This window comes from Cololabis saira, chromosome 13 (genome assembly GCF_033807715.1).
Source record: "Cololabis saira isolate AMF1-May2022 chromosome 13, fColSai1.1, whole genome shotgun sequence".
Lineage (NCBI taxonomy): Eukaryota > Metazoa > Chordata > Actinopteri > Beloniformes > Belonidae > Cololabis > Cololabis saira.
The window spans coordinates 18,627,506-18,646,356 of NC_084599.1; the positions used below are offsets into that span (position 1 = coordinate 18,627,506).

Sequence of the window (18,851 nt, forward strand, 5' to 3'; positions counted from 1 at the left end):
CGCTCAGCTCTTTTCTTTTCTCTCGTCTTCTGCATACCATTCATCAAAATTGTTAAATTCACCAAATAAATTAAAAGAAATGACAAAATCACTCATGTCGCCGTCCTGCGGTAGCCGGCTCTTCTTTTCTGAATCTCCGTTGCCGTGGTTACCACCTGGCAGTTTATCCAGCGCAATGATATTAAAGATATCAGGCAATTTGACCGAACTTGTTTTCTAGGTGTAGGTTATCACTTTTAATGTACACCTGCCAGCCAATCAGAATCGAGTATTCACACAGGCCGTGGTATAAAGACACTTAGTTTAAGTTAATTGCTGAAGTAAACTAGAGTATTTGTTGCTAAGTTTACCAGTTTAGACAGACGTCATGGTCTTAGATACGTGTCTTAAGTTCATCCACAACTACTGTTAGGATGAACATTATTAACTCTTCGTGCCTTTTTAACTTTTCATGTCATATTCTAACTTTTCATGCAGTCCATTGTCTTTGGTTTGTTATATTGTTATTGCGCAGTAGATTTTATATTTCAGGTCAAATATTATATTCATGTCTGAATATTATTCCTAATTTTTCTGCACTCATTAGTGTACCCGCCATCTTCATGTTATATCACAAATGTAGCCAATAAGTTTCTTCTCTAGTTGTGCTTGGTGGACCATGAGTTTAGAACAAAGGACATGTGAGAGACATGGGGGTTTTACTTTCTTCTCTTTCAGGAAAGGCTGGTGCTGGATTGGGCCATGGGACGGGCCTCCAGGACCAGTCAACCAGTCTAAACCACGCCCTCTCCCTCTATAGTCTAAATGTTTACGCGCTAGCCATGTGGAGGTTGTCTTTTTATTGCATCTGAGGACAGTCAGTGTTTTGAGGACTCTGTTGAATTTTGACCAGATCAGTTCCTCCTTCCAACTTTTGAACACGCGGTCAGACTTTTTTTGAAAAAGAACTCTGACACTACACGAGACACTGAAACTCATACAGAGAACAACAACTTGAAGATATTGTTGATAGCTGGGTATCATGCTGGTACTTAGGATAGCCCACATATTCTTCTTTTTTGCTTCATATTTGCCAAATAAAAATAAGATGGAAAATAACGGTTGTGTTGTCATTGACCTAAAGTTGCATTTGCTTGATACTCGGACCTGCTACATTCATTGCTTCATTGCTACATTTTTTTTAATTTACACACAAAAACACACAATCCATCGACTGAACTCACTGTAGAAACTCACTGATTTAATCTTAATTTACACTTAAACTCAATTTTAGCTACCAGGACCCTGGAAGTGACATTCCTTCTCTGTTGGACCATATTTCAGTTCCTACAAGGACCGGTGGTTCAAGCGAGGTCACCGGTGAACCACAGTCCTCGTGAGGAAGTAAGTTTATTTTGAGGAAATATTTAGTGACTTTTTCTGTTCCCCTTGCTTTTCACACTTTTAGCATACAGTAATCCCTCACTATAACGCGGTTCACCTTTCACATCTTGCTGCTTCGTGGATTTGCATTGTGCATCGTGTTCTGCATTCTGATTGGCTAAACAGTCTCCCCGCTACAGTTCTCAAATATAATGATGGTGGCATGTGGGTTTATAAGAATCTTTTTGCTCAGAAGAAAAAAGAGCGACAACAATGACCCATAACTATGTTCTTCTCTCGAAAAAACACACCTACACCACGGGCTTTAGAAGAAAAAGACGCTACAGAGCAAGTCAGGATGCAGCACAGTCAGAAGAGCAGTGAAATACATGCGAGGTGGTGATCAGGTTAAGAAATAATCCACAAAAAAACCCCGAGCTGTTGCTCAACAGAGGTCATGAGGTCATGACCCTCACACTTCCAGGCTTTTGTTTCTTTCACTTACTGTAACACAACTTGACTTCCAAGGAAATCATTTTTTATGAATAGAAAAATGTCCCTTCACAGATGTTTGTTTTTTCATTTTTGTTTTTACGGCTTATCTCCATACCACCCTCATGGAGGAAATTCAAGTTTCAAACTGCTAAAATCTAACTGTTACCATGAAGACAGAGATTGGTAAAATGGATTTAAAAAAGAATAATATAAAAGTACAATAACCAATTACAGAGACAATATTTATGTGAGAATATATAAGTGGTAAATTTCATTTGGACAGAAGAGTATAGTCATAAAGTGACTGTAGAGTAGTGCAGTTGTGAGTGAGCGCAGTCTGCAAGGAGAGTCTGTGGTCTTTGCAAAAATTGCTGAACGTTTACAGGAGAATATTTTACTTCAGATGAAGTTTCAGTAGCAAAATCAGAAATTACTGCTGCATTCAACGCTGTGTTAGTACAGTCAGCGGATTACTTCACTTTGTAGCACGATGACTAATGAGGCATATGGTATATTTAAATGTATTACTTCATATAAATTCCCCTCAAGTGGTAAAATGATGTACTTTATGTAGGTTAAAGTTAGCAAAAGTTTATTAGTGCTGGTAAATTAGTAATTTTGGTTAAAGTGAATTTAGCTAAAGTTAGCAGGCTCCAGTAAACGTGGGGGGAGCTAAGGGTAGCAAGCTCTGATAACCTTGTAACTTAGAGTTAAAGTTAGTCAGCTGCTGTGAATGAGTACCTGAGATATGTCAAATTTTGTGTTTCAGACCTGCAACAAAATTCCATCGCATTATTTGTGGACTACATGAAAATAAGATATTAAATGCATTTTCTTTTCTCAACAAAAGCATCTGGGACGGATCATCGCCATGAAAACATGGATAAGGTTCTGTATAAGGACCTCTGCTGCTTTAATTCTACATGCTAACACTCAGTGGCAACTGGTGTTGATGTATTTTGATATGCCTGAAATAAATCATGAAAAAAACATAGTGACAGATAAAATTACTAAACAGTCTATTGCTCTTATTTCCTTCTTTTTTGTTTAAGTTTCAAATCATAAGTTTTAATGTATGTAAAGCACTTTGAATCACCTTATTGTTGAATTGTTGAATTGTGCTATACAAATAAACTTGCCTTGCCTTAAACGGAGCCAACACTGTTTCTCTACCACAGGATGTGGTTAAATACAATTAGAGATTTAAAAAAAAAAAGATGAATCATATGTCTAACCTTCAAACAGAGTATTTTTTATTACAGCACATTATCTTATTGAGGATTATTATTTCACTACACTGGAATTTTAAATGGATAAGAAAAAATGTATCATTTGGTTCAGCTGAAACTGAGGGTCGTTCCTCTGACTCCCTGTCATCTGTTTCCTCCTCATCTTCATCACTTACCTCTTCAGTTTCTGTCCGTTTTTCTGAACCTGATACCCTCTCATCTTCATCCCTCACACCACTTATTCTTTTTCATCTTCTTCCTCACTTTGTTGCTGCTCTGTTCCTTCCTCTGTCATCCTCCCCACATCTGAACCTCCTGAATTCTCCTCCATTCTCTCTTCTTCATTTTTATCCCTCTTTCTGCCTGCTTCTCCTGGTCACTCCTTCCTTTTTTGCTAAAATAACTTTAAATGTTTATTTACTTTAAATTTCTGTTCTCAAATGTTGTGTAACAGGAGAGGATGCGCTTGAAGCTGAAACTCAGACCTCACCCGGCAACAGAAGAATTCTCTTCCCTGATTGGCTGCTAGGTCGTAAGTCCAGGCTGCTCTGAGCTGGGATGGCTCAGCGACCGCAGCTTAGTCCATGGGCCAACGGTACCACTCACGGTGGAAAAACCTAGTAACATTCTTTGAAAAGGTACATGTTTATAGATTATATTTTGGTTTGATAACCCATTCTAAGTGGTAGCATTATGACAGTTATCAGCGCATAAAGTTATCCACCTCTGCATTAAATAGGTTTCTAAATGCAGGGGGCATATCCTGTTTTGTGCTCATTTTCAGACCTTTACTCATATGTTATGGGGGCGTGTTTGGTAGCATTTTAAAGTGTACCCTCCTAGCTTTCATTTAGACCTAATTTTGGGCCTGTCTAAAAAATATAAAGGTCCATTGGTCAAAGGTCAAACTGTGTCAACAACTATTTTGCCACTATTTTTGCCGTTTTTTTATAGCACTGTGAAATGTAGGAACATCGCTGACACAAATAACAAAAACTGAAATACTCATAGCACTGTGAAAATTCAGGAAATGTATAATCTTCCCATAATTTCCTGCTATGAGAGATGAATATTGAGCTTAAATTGGAACATGGGCCCAGGCGTGAATTGTCAATAACTGCTAATTCTTTGGTGCAAAATCAGTGCAAAATTTCTCAGCACAAATGTTTTATTTTCAATGTTGTGTTAACAATAACTTTATTTGCCTGCTGTGGAAGCTGATTTAACCAACAGACATTTGCCAGTTCGCTGTTTCCACTGCTGCCGCCTCCTCTCACACAACAGCGCGCCTGAAGTATTTTAGGGGCCAAAGATGATTTTTTTTATAGTTAAAAAATTATAATTTCATGCCTTATTTCAATGCATTGGGGAGTTTTTGAACAAAGTAGTCAGAGTAGCATTAAACTTAGGGGGGGCAAGCCCCCCATTCAACGAACTAGCTGGAACCTGGAATTGCGCCCACCCCCTTCATTTTCCGGGCAACGCGCGTTCATTGCCTGCGCAGAGGTTCGTCACGTAGTTTTGCTGGTTTACAGGAAAAATTGAACAAAAAACCCCAAAAGCAAAAAGTCTTCATCTCTTGGTTTCCTCAGTGACAGACGTGTGAGGAGGAGTAAAAACATAACTGGCAAAAGGTTTACTGGAGAGTGTTGCAGGAGTACAAACATGTACAAACTATAGGAGGAAGTTGAAGGGATTAAAAAAAACAACAACAAAAAACATGAATTATCTTGTGTAAATACATTATATTAATGCTGTGTACATAGATTTTGTAGTCAGTCACTTTTCAGGGCTGCAAGTTTGTTCCTGCTCTGTTCTTCAGGGTGTTTTTTTTTTTTGGTTTTCCGATGATGAAACAGTGAACAAAGAATTGTCTTAACCTAATTAAAATTTTATTTTATTAGAATCGGATCATTTTTACCAACTTCAACTGGTTTTTAATACGTCAATACAAAAACAAATTAAAATATTTTATCATATTTCTGCTGTGTTTCATGTTTAGTTACTCTGCTCTGATAATGTTTATACTTAATTTCAAACTTCTCACATATACTTTCTTTATTTTGACACCAGATTTATTCAAATGCACCCAGTAGTTGCTCAGATAAACTCATTTTAGATCAGGGATCTCATAAACAGGCTTCAGCAGGAAGAGAGGCGTAAACCTCCTACCAAAGTGAAAGTAAATTTTACTTTCACTTTTTGCCCACGCTGGGGGAACTTTCAGGGCATTTCAGGGCAAACTTTGTCATGGTCACACAACTTTGTGAAATTCCTTATCAGTGATTCGTAGAAAATAAAAACGGTCTAACTCCACCCTGCACACACTCCGTGCTGTATGACTGAACTGAGCAACACGGACACAGAGACCTGCTGAGACTTCTGAAACTCAAGATGGATTCTGGTGAGCGTCTCATTTCTCTTTCTCGTATTTTCCCCTATTTATGTCATTGATTGATTTATATCATGATAATGAGCTGAAGTTCCTGCTCCGGTAAGAGCATCAAGATGCCTGCATCCTAATGATGGATCAGGCTCCAGCAGGCTGGAGATCTGCTCACATTCAGACCTCTTAAATCTCTTTTGAGGACACACCTGGTCCGTTTGGCTTTTGACCAAAATTGATGATTTTATTACAAAATTTTTTATGAGTTTTAGCATTTTAAGGTTTTAACCTAAGGGTGTGGTTGCATTTGATTTATTGCCATTTTATAGTATTTTTTACAATGCATAATGTACTGTGTTTTATCTTTGCAGCACTTTGGTTTTAATTGTGAAACAAAAATAAAGCCATAAAAATATATCAAATGCTTGCAATGTTCTTGCAGTTGTTAGTGTTCGTTGTTGTTTTTTTTAAAGTCGTGGAGACTAATGTCTGACATCTGCATCTGTACGTATCAAATTCATAGGAAACAGGCCATTTGTACAAATCCTGTCGGTGGTCGTTTTCCTTCTCTGCGACTGCTCTGCCTTGAAATCTGAGGGTAGAAACGGTAGGTTCATCACTCATCTCTGTTGAAAGTGTTCCTGGCCTAGTTTATATTCTGTATATGCGGGGAAACTCTCCTCCTCCCCTCAGTACCCCCAAACTTTGATCTATGTGCAAAGTTAATAAAATGCAAATATCCATCAGAACAGCATCAACAACAAACCAGTTCATCCACCTCTGGATGTCAGACCACTGACACAATGAAGTCATTGCCCATCAACTGCTGATCAACGACACTGTTGAGCTCAGAAGTACGGGCAAGCCAAATAGTGTCACAAACTTGAAAAAAAACTAAACAGATTTATTTTATACTACTGTTTACAAAAATGTTGGAGCAATTTATGTAGAGAGAAAATCCCAAACAGATAAACTCACACTTACAAATAGTCCAGATCCTCATTGACAACTTATTTCATTAAACTCAATTTCTGAAGAAAGATCCAGGTCCATCAACGTTCCATCTAAAGTCAGACTAAGAGGAGATATACTGTAGATATTAAAAACATCAGAACTGGAAATGTAGATAATATTGTATATGGCTTAAAAATTATAGGAACAATTTGTAAGTAAAACTCTCTTTTCAAGAGAGAGAAAGGGGATGGATCCCAGAGTGGAAGCTTGCAGAACACCATTATCTAAAAGTAATAATTTTTCCAGTTTTAAATAAAATATTCTGTGTCTGTACACCTTAATCTGTATTAAACCACGAAAATGCTTTGCAAAAATAAATTCAGAAACACATGAGAAAAAAAGATTTTCTAAATCCAACTTAATGAAGTTGTAAATGTGTGAGAAGCCTGTGAAATTTGTAAGCAAAGATATGACTTGACAATTGAAATAAAACAAATTCCAGAGTTTTGACTGCCCAGATACAAAAACAGCCTCTTACGTGGATCTTTGTAAGTGATGGAAAAGGTGGTTTTTCCATGGCAGACCAGCATTCATTGGTGAACGGCTGGATGGTTAAGCTCCGCAGGTGATCCTGGTGAAGAGCGTCTCTCTCTCTCCTGCTCTCCTCGTCTCAGTGTGGATGAGGGGATGCAGCATGGGCACAGCAGCTGGGCCTCCTTCAGCTCCAGGTTGGTCCGAAGGCGTTCACGTCATCAGGGCGTGCACGAATCCTTCGTTCGGCTCATCTGGGGCGTTGGCATGTCGACGTTGCAGCGCTTCAGACTTAAACACTTAGTGATAAACTTTAAATGGCTGTTGAAGTTCAGGTCTGAGTCAATAATTAGACCAAGATTTCTGGCTTGATTTGTAGCTGTCAATGACATGGAGCCAAGGTGAGCGCTGATCTTTTCCCTTTCATTTTTAGGGCCAAAAATTATCACCTCTGTCTTTTCTGCATTTAGCTGGAGAAAATTCTGGCACATCCACTCATTGATTTGATGAATATAGTTACTCAATAAAGTAGGGGACTGTAGTAACGGGATGACACTGAAATATAGAGTTGTGTGTCATCGGCATAAGTATGGTAGGAAATGTTGTGATGTTCCATAATCTGAGCTAGGGGTAACATATAGATGTTGAATAGAAGCGGTCAGAGAATGGACCCTTGAGGAACCCCACATGTGATCTTGGTTCTCTTAGACTCATGGTTTCCAATAGACACAAAAAGGCCCTATCTTGCAAGTAAGATTTGAACCATTGAAGTGCCAGTAAGTCCCACCCACTTTTCCAATCTGCTGAGTAGTAGGCTACGTTATGATCAACTGTGTCAAATGCAGCACTCAGATCCAGTAATACCAGAACAGAGGATTTGCCTGTATCATTATTCAGATGAATATCATTTAAGACTTTGATGATTGTCTCCTGTTGGGGCTGGGGGAGACTCCCCTCGTCTGCCTGTAGCCCTTTAGCAAGGGATTTAGCCTCATACTTGTCTCTGGAGCCGGAAGATGAAACTTCTCTCAGGGAATCAGGATTTTGAGAGAGTGGAGTAAATCTGTTCTCCAGTACCCCGGGTACTGGGGTTGAAGAGTCATTCCTGTTCGATTGTAGTGCAGGCCACTCGATGTCGTCCAAAGTCAGCAGGTGCCGGGTTCTGCCTGATAACCGTCTTCTCAGATCTGAGGGAGGCAATTTGTACTGCTTTGGCTTCGCACCAGGGGAGTTCCAGGGAGGACTTGTTCATTTATTGCCATTTATACTCGGTGGTGTTATTTAGCTTTCTGTTAGCCCGCTCCCTTTCACTATTTTGGGAAATCAACAGAGTAGATTTATTCCCATATCTCCCCATTCACTTCGAGCCTGTGAATTTTTGTTTCCAGTACTGCTATCTTCTGGAGCAGTTTGTGGTAATCATCCATGGAAAAGGAAAAGGGAGGTATCTTGCTGATAATTAGCTTCTGCTAGCTGCTGCTAGCTGAGTTCCTTAATCCCAGTCACGATAGCGTAGGCTTGTGCTGTACTAAAAACAGTTTAAAATAAAAGTGGTAGTCTTCGGTAACTATCATAAATTAAGCTCCCGGTGGTAAGGTATCCAGGTGCTTTCCAGAAATAGTTTTGCAGAAAAGAAATGATTGCAGTGGAGAGAAGAAAAGCAAAGCGAGGGAGCGAGAGCGAAGCGTGTGCACTCAGCCAGAGACAGACTCAGAGAACCAAAGAAAGAAAATAGAAAAAAAACTCAGATGTTTAAGAATAAAGTTTGACCTTATCTTTGACTATTAAATTAAACTTTGAATATTAAATCACAAATTTGTAAGAAAAATTGCTGTCATAAATTTGCAAACCTTTAATTACATTTTCATGTAAATACGTGATCCTTCCAAGCGCTACCTTCGGCCAGGGAAACCCTGCCCTGTCTGTTGAAAAGAAGCGGCCTGCTCACTCCTCAAGTAAGGAGGAGACCTGAGCTCAGTGCAGGGCAGGGGTATTCAACTGCAAAAAGACTGTATGGAGAGGACATACAGCACTGCGTTCGCGCACAAATCGCGCAGGCGGAAAATTTGGGGGTTTTCAAAATGTATTTTGCACTCAAAGACGAAGATTTTTGTATATATAATACATTTGTGCACAGGAATGAGCAGGAGAATATATCTGTCTAGTTTAAATATGAATTATGTACAGGACTGTCTCAGAAAATTAGAATATTGTGATAAAGTTCTTTATTTTCTGTAATGTAATTAAAAAAACAAAAATGTCATAGATTGGATTCATTACAAATCAACTGAAATATTGCAAGCCTTTTATTATTTTAATATTGCTGATTATGGCTTACAGTTTAAGATTAAGATTCCCAGAATATTAAAATTTTTTGAGATAGGATATTTGAGTTTTTTTAAGCTGTAAGCCATGATCAGCAATATTAAAATAATAAAAGGCTTGCAATATTTCAGTTGATTTGTAATGAATCCAGAATGTATGACGTTTTTGTAATTGCATTACAGAAAATCACAATATTCTAATTTTCTGAGACAGTCCTGTATTAATTGTCTCCAGATTTAGTCATTGTGAATGTTAAATATAATATTCAGATAAATAAATATTATTTGAAATGCAAGTTAATTTTGAAACCATGCATTGTGAAAACTTAATGAAGTTGATATTGACCTGCTTTTAATAAAACACGCCATAATGACAAAGCACCACTTTCCACCAAGATTTCCTTATTTGAATATTATATTAAGCATTGAGCACAAGCATTTCAGTCCATAGTAGCCAGTTTGATGTTATAAATAAGCAACCAAAATATTAACCATAAGATCCTTTATTTATGACACATCTGTGCATTATATAAATGATAACACCTGTGCACTATTCATCCAGGGTTTTACACCATCACCAACCCTTTCCTCAGTTCTAGTTGATGACCTTGTTAACAGTTTCAGTTCCAATGTTATGACTGTTATTGATTCTATCGCCCCAATTAAGACCAAAGTTCTGTCCGGGAGGAAAAAGTCACCCTGGAAAAACGCAACACTAGTTAAAGAACAGAGAAGGATATGTAGACAAGCAGAACGCAAGTGGCGCAAAAACAAACTTCAGGTATATTACAACATTTATAAAGAGAGTCTTCGCAACTATAACCAGAAACTGAAGAATGCAAGGCAATCGTATTTTTCAGAGATTATCAATAGAAACAGTAATAATACTCGCGCACTGTTTTCTGTGGTAGAAAGACTGACAAACCCCGCAGCCTCAATCCCACTTGAACTGCTGTCAAAAAAGACATGTAACGACTTCGCTGACTTTTTCACAAACAAAATATTACAGATAAGACAAGCAATGTGCAGCTCCCCCTCAGGAATGATAACACTGTGGCCTTCCTATCCTTTAGTAAAGCTGGGACAGTTCAGCGTTTTAAATTACAAAACCCTAACGGAAACAGTTTCAAAATTAAAGCCCACAACATGCTGTCTTGATATTCTGCCTTCAAACTTTTTTAAAACAGTTTTTAACTGCATAGCGCCGGATGTATTGCAGATAATAAATACTTCTCTTCAAACAGGCCAGTTTCCCCAGGCCTTGAAAACTGCAGTAATAAAACCTCTTCTAAAAAAATCTAATCTGGATGCTACAACACTTAGTAACTATAGGCCAATATCAAATCTGCCATTTTTGGGGAAAATCATTGAAAAGGTCGTTTTCCAGCAAATCCATGCTTTTATGATGCAAAACAACCTCTTTAATGTATTTCAGTCTGGATTTCGGCCACACCACAGCACTGAGACTGTACTCATCAAAGTCCTAAATGATATTCATCTGAATAATGATGCAGGCAAATCCTCTGTTCTGGTATTATTGGATCTCAGTGCTGCATTCGACACAGTTGATCATAACATTCTTCTCAGCAGACTGGAAAAGTGGGTGGGACTTACCGGCACTGTGCTTCAATGGTTTAAATCTTACTTACAAGATAGGGCCTTCTTTGTGTCAATAGGAAACCATGAGTCTAAGAGAACCAAGATCACATGTGGGGTTCCTCAAGGGTCTATTCTCGGACCGCTTCTATTCAACATCTATATGCTACCCCTAGCTCAGATTATGGAACATCACAACATTTCCTACCATACTTATGCCGATGACACACAGCTCTATATTTCAGTGTCACCACATGACTACAGTTCCCTACTCTCATTGAGTAACTGTATTCACCAAATCAATGAGTGGATGTGCCAGAATTTTCTCCAGCTAAATGCAGAAAAGACAGAGGTGATCATTCTTGGCCCTAAAAATGAAAGGGAAAAGATCAGCGCTCACCTTGGCTCCATGTCATTGACAGCTACAAATCAAGCCAGAAACCTGGGTGTAATTATTGACTCAGACCTGAACTTCAACAGCCATCTAAAGTTTATCACTAAATCTGCCTATTACCACCTAAAAAACATTGCTAGAATTAAGGGGATTCTGTCTAAACAAGACATGGAAAAACTTATTCATGCATTCATTTTCAGTAGGTTGGATTATTGCAATGGCATCTTTACAGGCCTTAACAAGAAATCTATCAGGCAGCTGCAGCTGATCCAGAACGCTGCTGCCAGAGTCCTTACAAACACCAGGAAACTGGACCATATTACACCGGTCATGAAATCACTACACTGGCTTCCAGTTAGTCAAAGGATAGAGTTTAAAATCTTACTGCTGGTCTACAAAGCACTGAATGGTCTTGGACCAAAATACATGGTTGATCTGTTAGTTCCCTATGAAGCTCCCAGACCCCTTAGGTCATCTGGATCTGGTTTGTTGTGTGTCCCAAGAACCAGAACCAAGCAAGGTGAGGCAGCGTTCAGTTATTCTGCTCCTCACCGGTGGAACAAACTTCCTGTAGACCTGAGGTCTGCTGCAACTGTCAGCTCCTTTAAATCAGGGTTAAAAACATTACTGTTTACTCAAGCGTAATCCTAAATTAAACTTACCTGCTGTATTCTACTGCCCTTATTTTTAACAGATTGTGCTTTTTATTATTTTACTTCTTTTCTTATCATCTTATTCAATCATATTTGTTATTTACTGTCTAATTATGTCTTGCCGCTTTTAATGTCAATGTAAAGCACTTTGAATTACCTTGTGTTGAATTGTGCTATACAAATAAATTTGCCTTGCCTTGCCTTGCCTATATCAGCAAAACAAAACAATCGCATAAAATTATAGGAGGCTTAGAAGTTCATCTGAAATGCAAAGTCCTCATTTAGAGATTCAAATGAAAAAAAATTCAGGCCAATCCTAGAAGCCTAATGATGTAAACAAGTCCTCAATACAACGGAGGTTAATAACAAATAATGTGACAAACATTATCACTGTGCAAAACTGGCAAAAAATCCGAAGTAGTAAAAAAACATCTCCAACAGAGATTAACATGTACAAACACTGTCCAATGAATCATTAACCAACTGAAAAGGCTACCAAGCATCTTAAAGCAGCACAACGTAACTTTCAGCTTTTCTGAGTTTGGCGGCATCTTGTGGACAAAATCGGTAGTGTTTTACCAGAAAGAACACTACGTTTCCCATGAGCACCAGCGCGTACTGCCAGAAAACTCCTGTCCCGTCGCTGCATTTGTTTTGATGAGAGAAGACAGGACGCTTTTCTGTTTCACCAAGTGAACAGAAGGAACGCAAAAAAAGATGTTAAACTGCTGGAAAGGAACTGGAATTTACCGGGATACCTTAAACAAGGAAGCCAGGGAGCAGTATATGGAGAAAATAATGATTATTAACGGTCTGGATCCATATGAAATCCCTAAGAGATCCCTGAATCCCTGAAGAGCCATGTGTTTCAATAAATTTGTATAATAGTACCACATACAGTACATGTTTTGTATCCCTCTTCTCTTTTCTTTTTTTTTTTTGACTGCTATATTATGTTGAAGAGGCGTGAGCAATATTTTTGTTTTCCTCGTGAGATTATTTTTTTCCTCTGCAAATAGAGTTAATATTTTTTCCTCAACAAACTAGTTTTATCTGAAGATTGGGGTTAATTGCTCCGCAGAGAGCTGGCCAGCAACTGCGTTTAGCTGGAGAAGTGGGGAATAAAACCCGTGTTTTGATCCGACGCCCGTCTGTGTGAGTGTTTGTGGTTTAAAGCTGTTTATGGTTCTGCGTTAAATCGACGCAGAGCCTACGGCGTAGGGTACGCAGCGACACGCACCGTACGTTGAGCGTCGCCACGTACCCTACGCCGTGGGTCTGCGTCGATTTAACGCAGAACCATAAATCATGCTTTACTGTGTGTTTGGTCGTTACAGCCGCGATCCAAAGCGAGCCGACGGCTCTTTCACTCTTTTACTTTGTTATATCAGATACTCGGCCTGCGTGGTTCTGCCTCCGAGCAGGAAACCGTTGAAAAGTTAAACCATTAGGGTCTTTTCCCCACGTCTGTTATGTGGAGCTGCTGCAGCCATAACACAGCAACAGCTTCTGCGGAGCTCTGAGCTCCACGCCCCGCCCATTTTCGTCTCGACTGCGAATCGGGAAGGAGGGGGAAGTGACGTATGCCGTAAAGCAGTCAAAGTCGTAACGATTTGTAGTTTTTTAGTGTGGCAGGGTTCCTACCATGCTCCTCAAAGTTACATAGTGCCAGTGAAGGTGATACAGACTCCCTCAGACCATGACAGAGGTGTCATTAAACCTGTTGGAAGTTGATGTACCATCACAATGACTCTGGAAATATGAGATTAAGGTGGAAAAGTTACGTAGTGTCGCTTTATTAAACTATTATTAATTAACAAAATGCGATATGTAAACTATGTTAGTTTCGCTTACTTCGGACGCCGGCCGGAGGTGACATTAAATGCAACGATATATAAAACGATTTAATATATATTAAAAACATTAATAACTAGGTATTAAATATGACCAGGGGCCACATAAAAACTCCTGGCGGGCCGCAAGTGGCCCGCGGGCCGCCAGTTGAATATCCCTGGTGTAGGGCCTCCCTGAGAGAGCAATGCCCTGGATTGACATAAGTAGGAGCACTGGGTGATATAATGGGGGAAAATCCGGAGATACAAAATATATTTAAAAAAAAAAGAAACAGCAAATGTAAAATAATTTACATTTCTGAAGAAAATATTTAACGTAGCAAATTTCTGAGCAAAAGGAAAAAAAAAACAAAACCAACATTTATAAAAAAAGGTTGACTTCCAAGCCTCTTTTAGAAACTTTCAAATTTGCGTGTTTATGTACTTGGAAGTCTTTCTTTTGTGATTTTACACTAGAAACAGGAGCAAACTTGTGAGGAAACAAATTCTAACTTCATAAAGCTGGAAACAGTACAGTGAAACTGTTGCGCCACCTCTCTGTCAGTGGAACATAGAGAAATGTATTTTGTGAAAAAAATATGAAAGTGGAAGTGCAGTAGTAAATGTAATGAAGTCCATGTTTTCAGATTTCAGTGTCTGAACATATATGAGTGAGACTGTTGTGGATTAGCTGATTTAGCTAGCTGAATTTAGTGCATCTTGTAGATCAATAAACCATGTTTTTACCTTACAAACTTAGATGTGAACTGCAACCTCGTGTCTCGTGAAGGCTGCAACGAAATCCTGCATCCTCACATGTATTCACCATCAGTCAACCAGAAAGGTGAGTCTGTTTCAGTTTTTTTCACTGAGTTGTTATATTTTCAGGATAATGAAGAACATTTATATTCAAGAACTGGCTCCAAATATCAGACATGAAGTCAGATGCAGGTTACCGTGATGTCAACTGGTTCTCCAGTTCTCTGTAGTCTCACGATTCTCAGTCAGACAGGTGATGATGATCGTAAATGCTGAACACTGACATTTCTCAATGTTCTGGTTTATGATGTGGAACCTTTTCGTCCACGAAGATCTGGATGTGTACGATTCTCTGTGGGTCAACAATAAGGACGTCGCCACTCAGACGTGGGAGACACCATTTATGCAGCACATGAAACATGGCGACCTGCAGTCGGACGACTACGTTAACTTCATGATCCAGGACATCAACTATCTGGTGAACGTCACAGCCATGCTGAAGGAGATGACTAAGAGAGTGAAGGACCCAGAGGACTTGAAGAACTTCTTCCAAGAACAATACGAGGGCTACAACAGTTTCGCTGAGGCAATACTTAAACAGTTCAATCTCAATGTAAGAAACTATCACACTCAAGTCTCAGCTAGTCTTTGACGGTTAATTAGGGTCACTTGAGGAAAACATTATTGGAAATTGAAAACACACAAAATAGAGCTTTTAATTTCTGATTCTCCTTTGATTTTCCAGAATTTCCCTCTGTTACTGATAAAAAAATGGGGAAAACATCAGGATAAAAATATATTTTTTTAAAAAGTGTGAAATTTACAAGAAAAAAATGCACTTGGAAATGTAATAATTTTAAATATAATAAATGTGCAATTAAAAAGGCTTATGAAATTGGAGAATTTGGTCAGAATTCAGAACTCATACTTCTGAATTTATAAATTCAAACTTTTTGAGTTCAGACACATTTACAATTTCTGGATTTTTATTCTTGGAAATTGTGAGAAAATATTTTAAAATTTAAAAAGCTTTTATAAATTCAAACATATTTAGGTCTATATAATCAACTTGCAAAGCAGAAAACCTTATCAATTGACCCTGACTCCTGAAGACGGTTTTACACAATAGAGCCGGTTGAACATGAACATTTAACTTTGATATCTGAAGTATGATTCTGATTTGTCTCTTTCCTGAGTAGGGTGTGTCAGAGATCAAACCCATCCCTGCCATGGAGAAGTACCTCAAGGATTACAAAGACATCATGGACAACGACAAGCCCATCTTCTTCGCTGTCAGCCTGCTTCCCTGCTACAGACTCTGGCTTTGGCTCGCTAATGAGCTGGACATCGGCTACGGCAACGCCTACTTCATCTGGAAGATGAACAACATGTCCGGGCATCCTGAGAAATACTACAGGAAGCTGCTGGATGACAATTTGAAGACCAAGGAAGATATCGAACATGCCGACAAGATCTTCCGCCAGCAGATGCAGAATGAGCGCGACTTCTTCGCAGCTGCACCAGCAGCTTAGAAATAAAATAAGTGCATGAATAACTCCAAAGTGAAACCGGAGTTCAAGTGTGAATGATTTTCCCATGTGAGCTCCATCAGACGACACTGTGACGTCTGAGTCCAGATGCCATGTTTTCTCTGCTTGCTCCTGAATAAAACTGCTGCATTTTGAATGTTGTTGCGTCTGTGTTTCCATCACGATGAACCGTCCTGCTCCTGAACTCACTTTGAATCTGCTTTGTTTTTAAACTTCAGCTACAATTTCAGATCTTTGTCTCAGTTAGTTGATTTGATTTTGAGTTTTATTTCGGTCCATTTGGATACAACATAATACAACATAAAAATAGTTCAATATTTTAAATGGCACCGAAAAGGTATAGGCTGAAGCCAAGGCTTATTATGCCTACCCTTTTATGAACTTCAACTCAAGAGGTTTTATAAAAAACAAAACTAGTAATTTGGATTCAATCATTGAAAAAGAATGGAGTCATGACATGTTGACAGGAATACCAAATTTCTGGTTTTTAGCTCAACTGAGTCACGAGATTTTGTTCCTTTGTGATTTTCAGCCCCCCCTGTGGACAAGATTTATCAACATGTTACAAACCCCCAGCTTACTACGGAATAAAGGGGTTATGACATCAGACCGGTTCTGTTAATAATTTTTATGGAAAGGATTTCTAGGCGCAGCCAGGGGCCGGAGGGGATCCGGTTTGGGAACCACAAGATTTCATCTCTGCTTTTTGCAGATGATGTTGTCCTGTTGGCTTCATCGGACCGGGACCTTCAGCATGTGCTGGGGCGGTTTGAGGCCGAGTGCGACGCGGCAGGGATGAGAATCAGCACCTCCAAAACCGAGGCCATGGTTCTCCACCGGGAAAGGGTGGCGTGCCTTCTCCGGGTGGGTGGAGAAGTCCTGCCTCAGGTGGAGGAGTTCAAGTATCTCGGGGTCTTGTTCACGAGTGAGGGAACGATGGAGCTGGAGATTGACAGACGGATCGGTGCAGCGTCCGCAGTTATGCGGTCGATGTACCGGACCGTCGTAGTGAAGAAGGAGCTGAGTCGAAAGGCGAAGCTCTCGATTTACCGGTCAATCTACGCCCCTACCCTCACCTATGGTCACTAACTTTGGGTAGTGACCGAAAGGATTAGATCGCAGATACAAGCGGCCGAGATGAGTTTCCTCCGCAGGGTGGCTGGACGCTCCCTTAGAGATAGGGTGAGGAGTTTGGTCACCCGGGAGGAGCTCGGAGTCGAGCCGCTGCTCCTTCACATTGAGAGGAGTCAGCTGAGGTGGCTTGGGCATCTGTACCGTATCCTCCTGGACGCCTCCCTAGGGAGGTGTTCCAGGCATGTCCCTCCGGGAGGACACCCCGGGGAAGACCCAGGACACGCTGGAGAGACTATGTCTCTCGGCTGGCCTGGGAACGTCTCGGACTCCCCTCAGAAGAGCTGGAGGAAGAGCTGGAGTGAAGGAAGTCTGGGAATCTCTGCTGAGACTGCTGCCCCCCCGACCCAGGAACGGATAAGCGGTAGAAAATGGATGGATGGATGGACATCAGACCCACAAACAAATCCTTAGTCAAAGTATTTATTTATAGGAACTAAATAAACAAGGCAGTAAAATAGTGCTAACAGGAAACAGGTTTTAACCAAACCCAAAATCCCCATAACACAAATACTTCATGGTCTGTGGACTTTGTGTCTGAATTTTGAGACTCCCCTGGCTTGCCTCAATCTACAAATGTCTTTTTTAAAATAGGGAATGATCTGCAACCAATCAGATATCTTCCTTGTTTCCGCCAATCATAAGAACGCACACCACATGGGGGACAATATACTCATAAGCCAATCACATTAAGCCATTCAAACCACTATATGCATGTGAATTTCAGTCAGTTCAACATGGCTTTCAGCAAAGACAGCGGAGCGAGAAGTCAGACATCTAATTGAATATGGTTGACTACTTAATCCCCTTGTTATGAAAAGTGTTTAGTTATTAATCTCAATCACTTTAATTGTGCAACTCCGATACAATCCACATATTATTGTCGTGGCAGCTGTCCATGCAGGGGCACTGTCAGGTGGGATAGCGCAGGAACTCATGGGATACCCTATTCCTTTGGAGGTTTCCTTCACTAACTGTGGTTTTGCCGTTTTGTTTTTTTTATTGTTGTTTGGTTGCTGGTGCACCACGAGTGAGATGGGTGTAGCAGTTAATGATACCTCTTTGGTATCATTAGCTGTATCAGAGTTGCACAATTAAAGTGATTGAGATTAATAACTAAATACTTCTCATAACAAGGAGAGTAAGCAGCCAAACCTGTTAAATTAGATGTTTGACTTATCGCTCCATGTTGAACTGACTGAAATTCACATGCATATAGGGGTTTGAATGGCTTAATGTGATTGGCTTATGAGTATATTGTCCCCCACATGTTGTGCGTTCTTATGATTGGCGGAAACAAGGAAGATCTGATTGGTTGCAGATCATTCCGTGATTTAAAAAAAAGACATTTGTGGATTGAAGTAAGTCAGGGGAGTCTCAAAATTCACACACAAATGCAGGGAAGTCCACAGACCACCAACCGTTTGTAAATCAGGTTATATTTGTGTGTGCGTCAGAAATACATTTGTGACTGCTTTAAAATACACGTCCTGTCTCCATCTTCTGGTCGTAAAAGAGAGCTACACTTCATGTTGTGAATTGACTAAAATACACACTTGGACATATTTATACCAGTGACCAGTAATCATCCCTGATATACAGAAGGGTGTTAAGGCCAGGCAGGAGAAAAATAAAAATAATATTTTAGAGGAGGA

At 39.7% G+C, this 18,851-nt stretch overlaps 1 protein-coding gene across 1 annotated transcript; it reads left to right on the forward strand.

The window, feature by feature from the left end:
- The first annotated feature begins 5,276 nt into the window (after nt 1-5,276).
- On the forward strand, nt 5,277-16,201 carry LOC133457776 (uncharacterized). The gene is made up of 5 exons (XM_061737106.1): nt 5,277-5,490; nt 5,996-6,079; nt 14,517-14,600; nt 14,848-15,128; nt 15,715-16,201. The coding sequence occupies exons 1-5, from the start codon at nt 5,481-5,483 to the stop codon at nt 16,045-16,047; spliced, it is 792 nt and encodes a 263-aa protein (XP_061593090.1). The 5' UTR covers nt 5,277-5,480; the 3' UTR covers nt 16,048-16,201.
- Nucleotides 16,202-18,851: the final 2,650 nt, after the last annotated feature.

Excerpts from the sequence above, each read along its gene's own strand:
- LOC133457776 (XM_061737106.1), top strand. Across the intron at positions 6,080-14,516 it reads GAAATCTGAGGGTAGAAACG|ATGTGAACTGCAACCTCGTG; the intron begins GTAGGTTCATCA and ends TTACAAACTTAG. Across the intron at positions 14,601-14,847 it reads ACCATCAGTCAACCAGAAAG|ATCTGGATGTGTACGATTCT; the intron begins GTGAGTCTGTTT and ends TCGTCCACGAAG.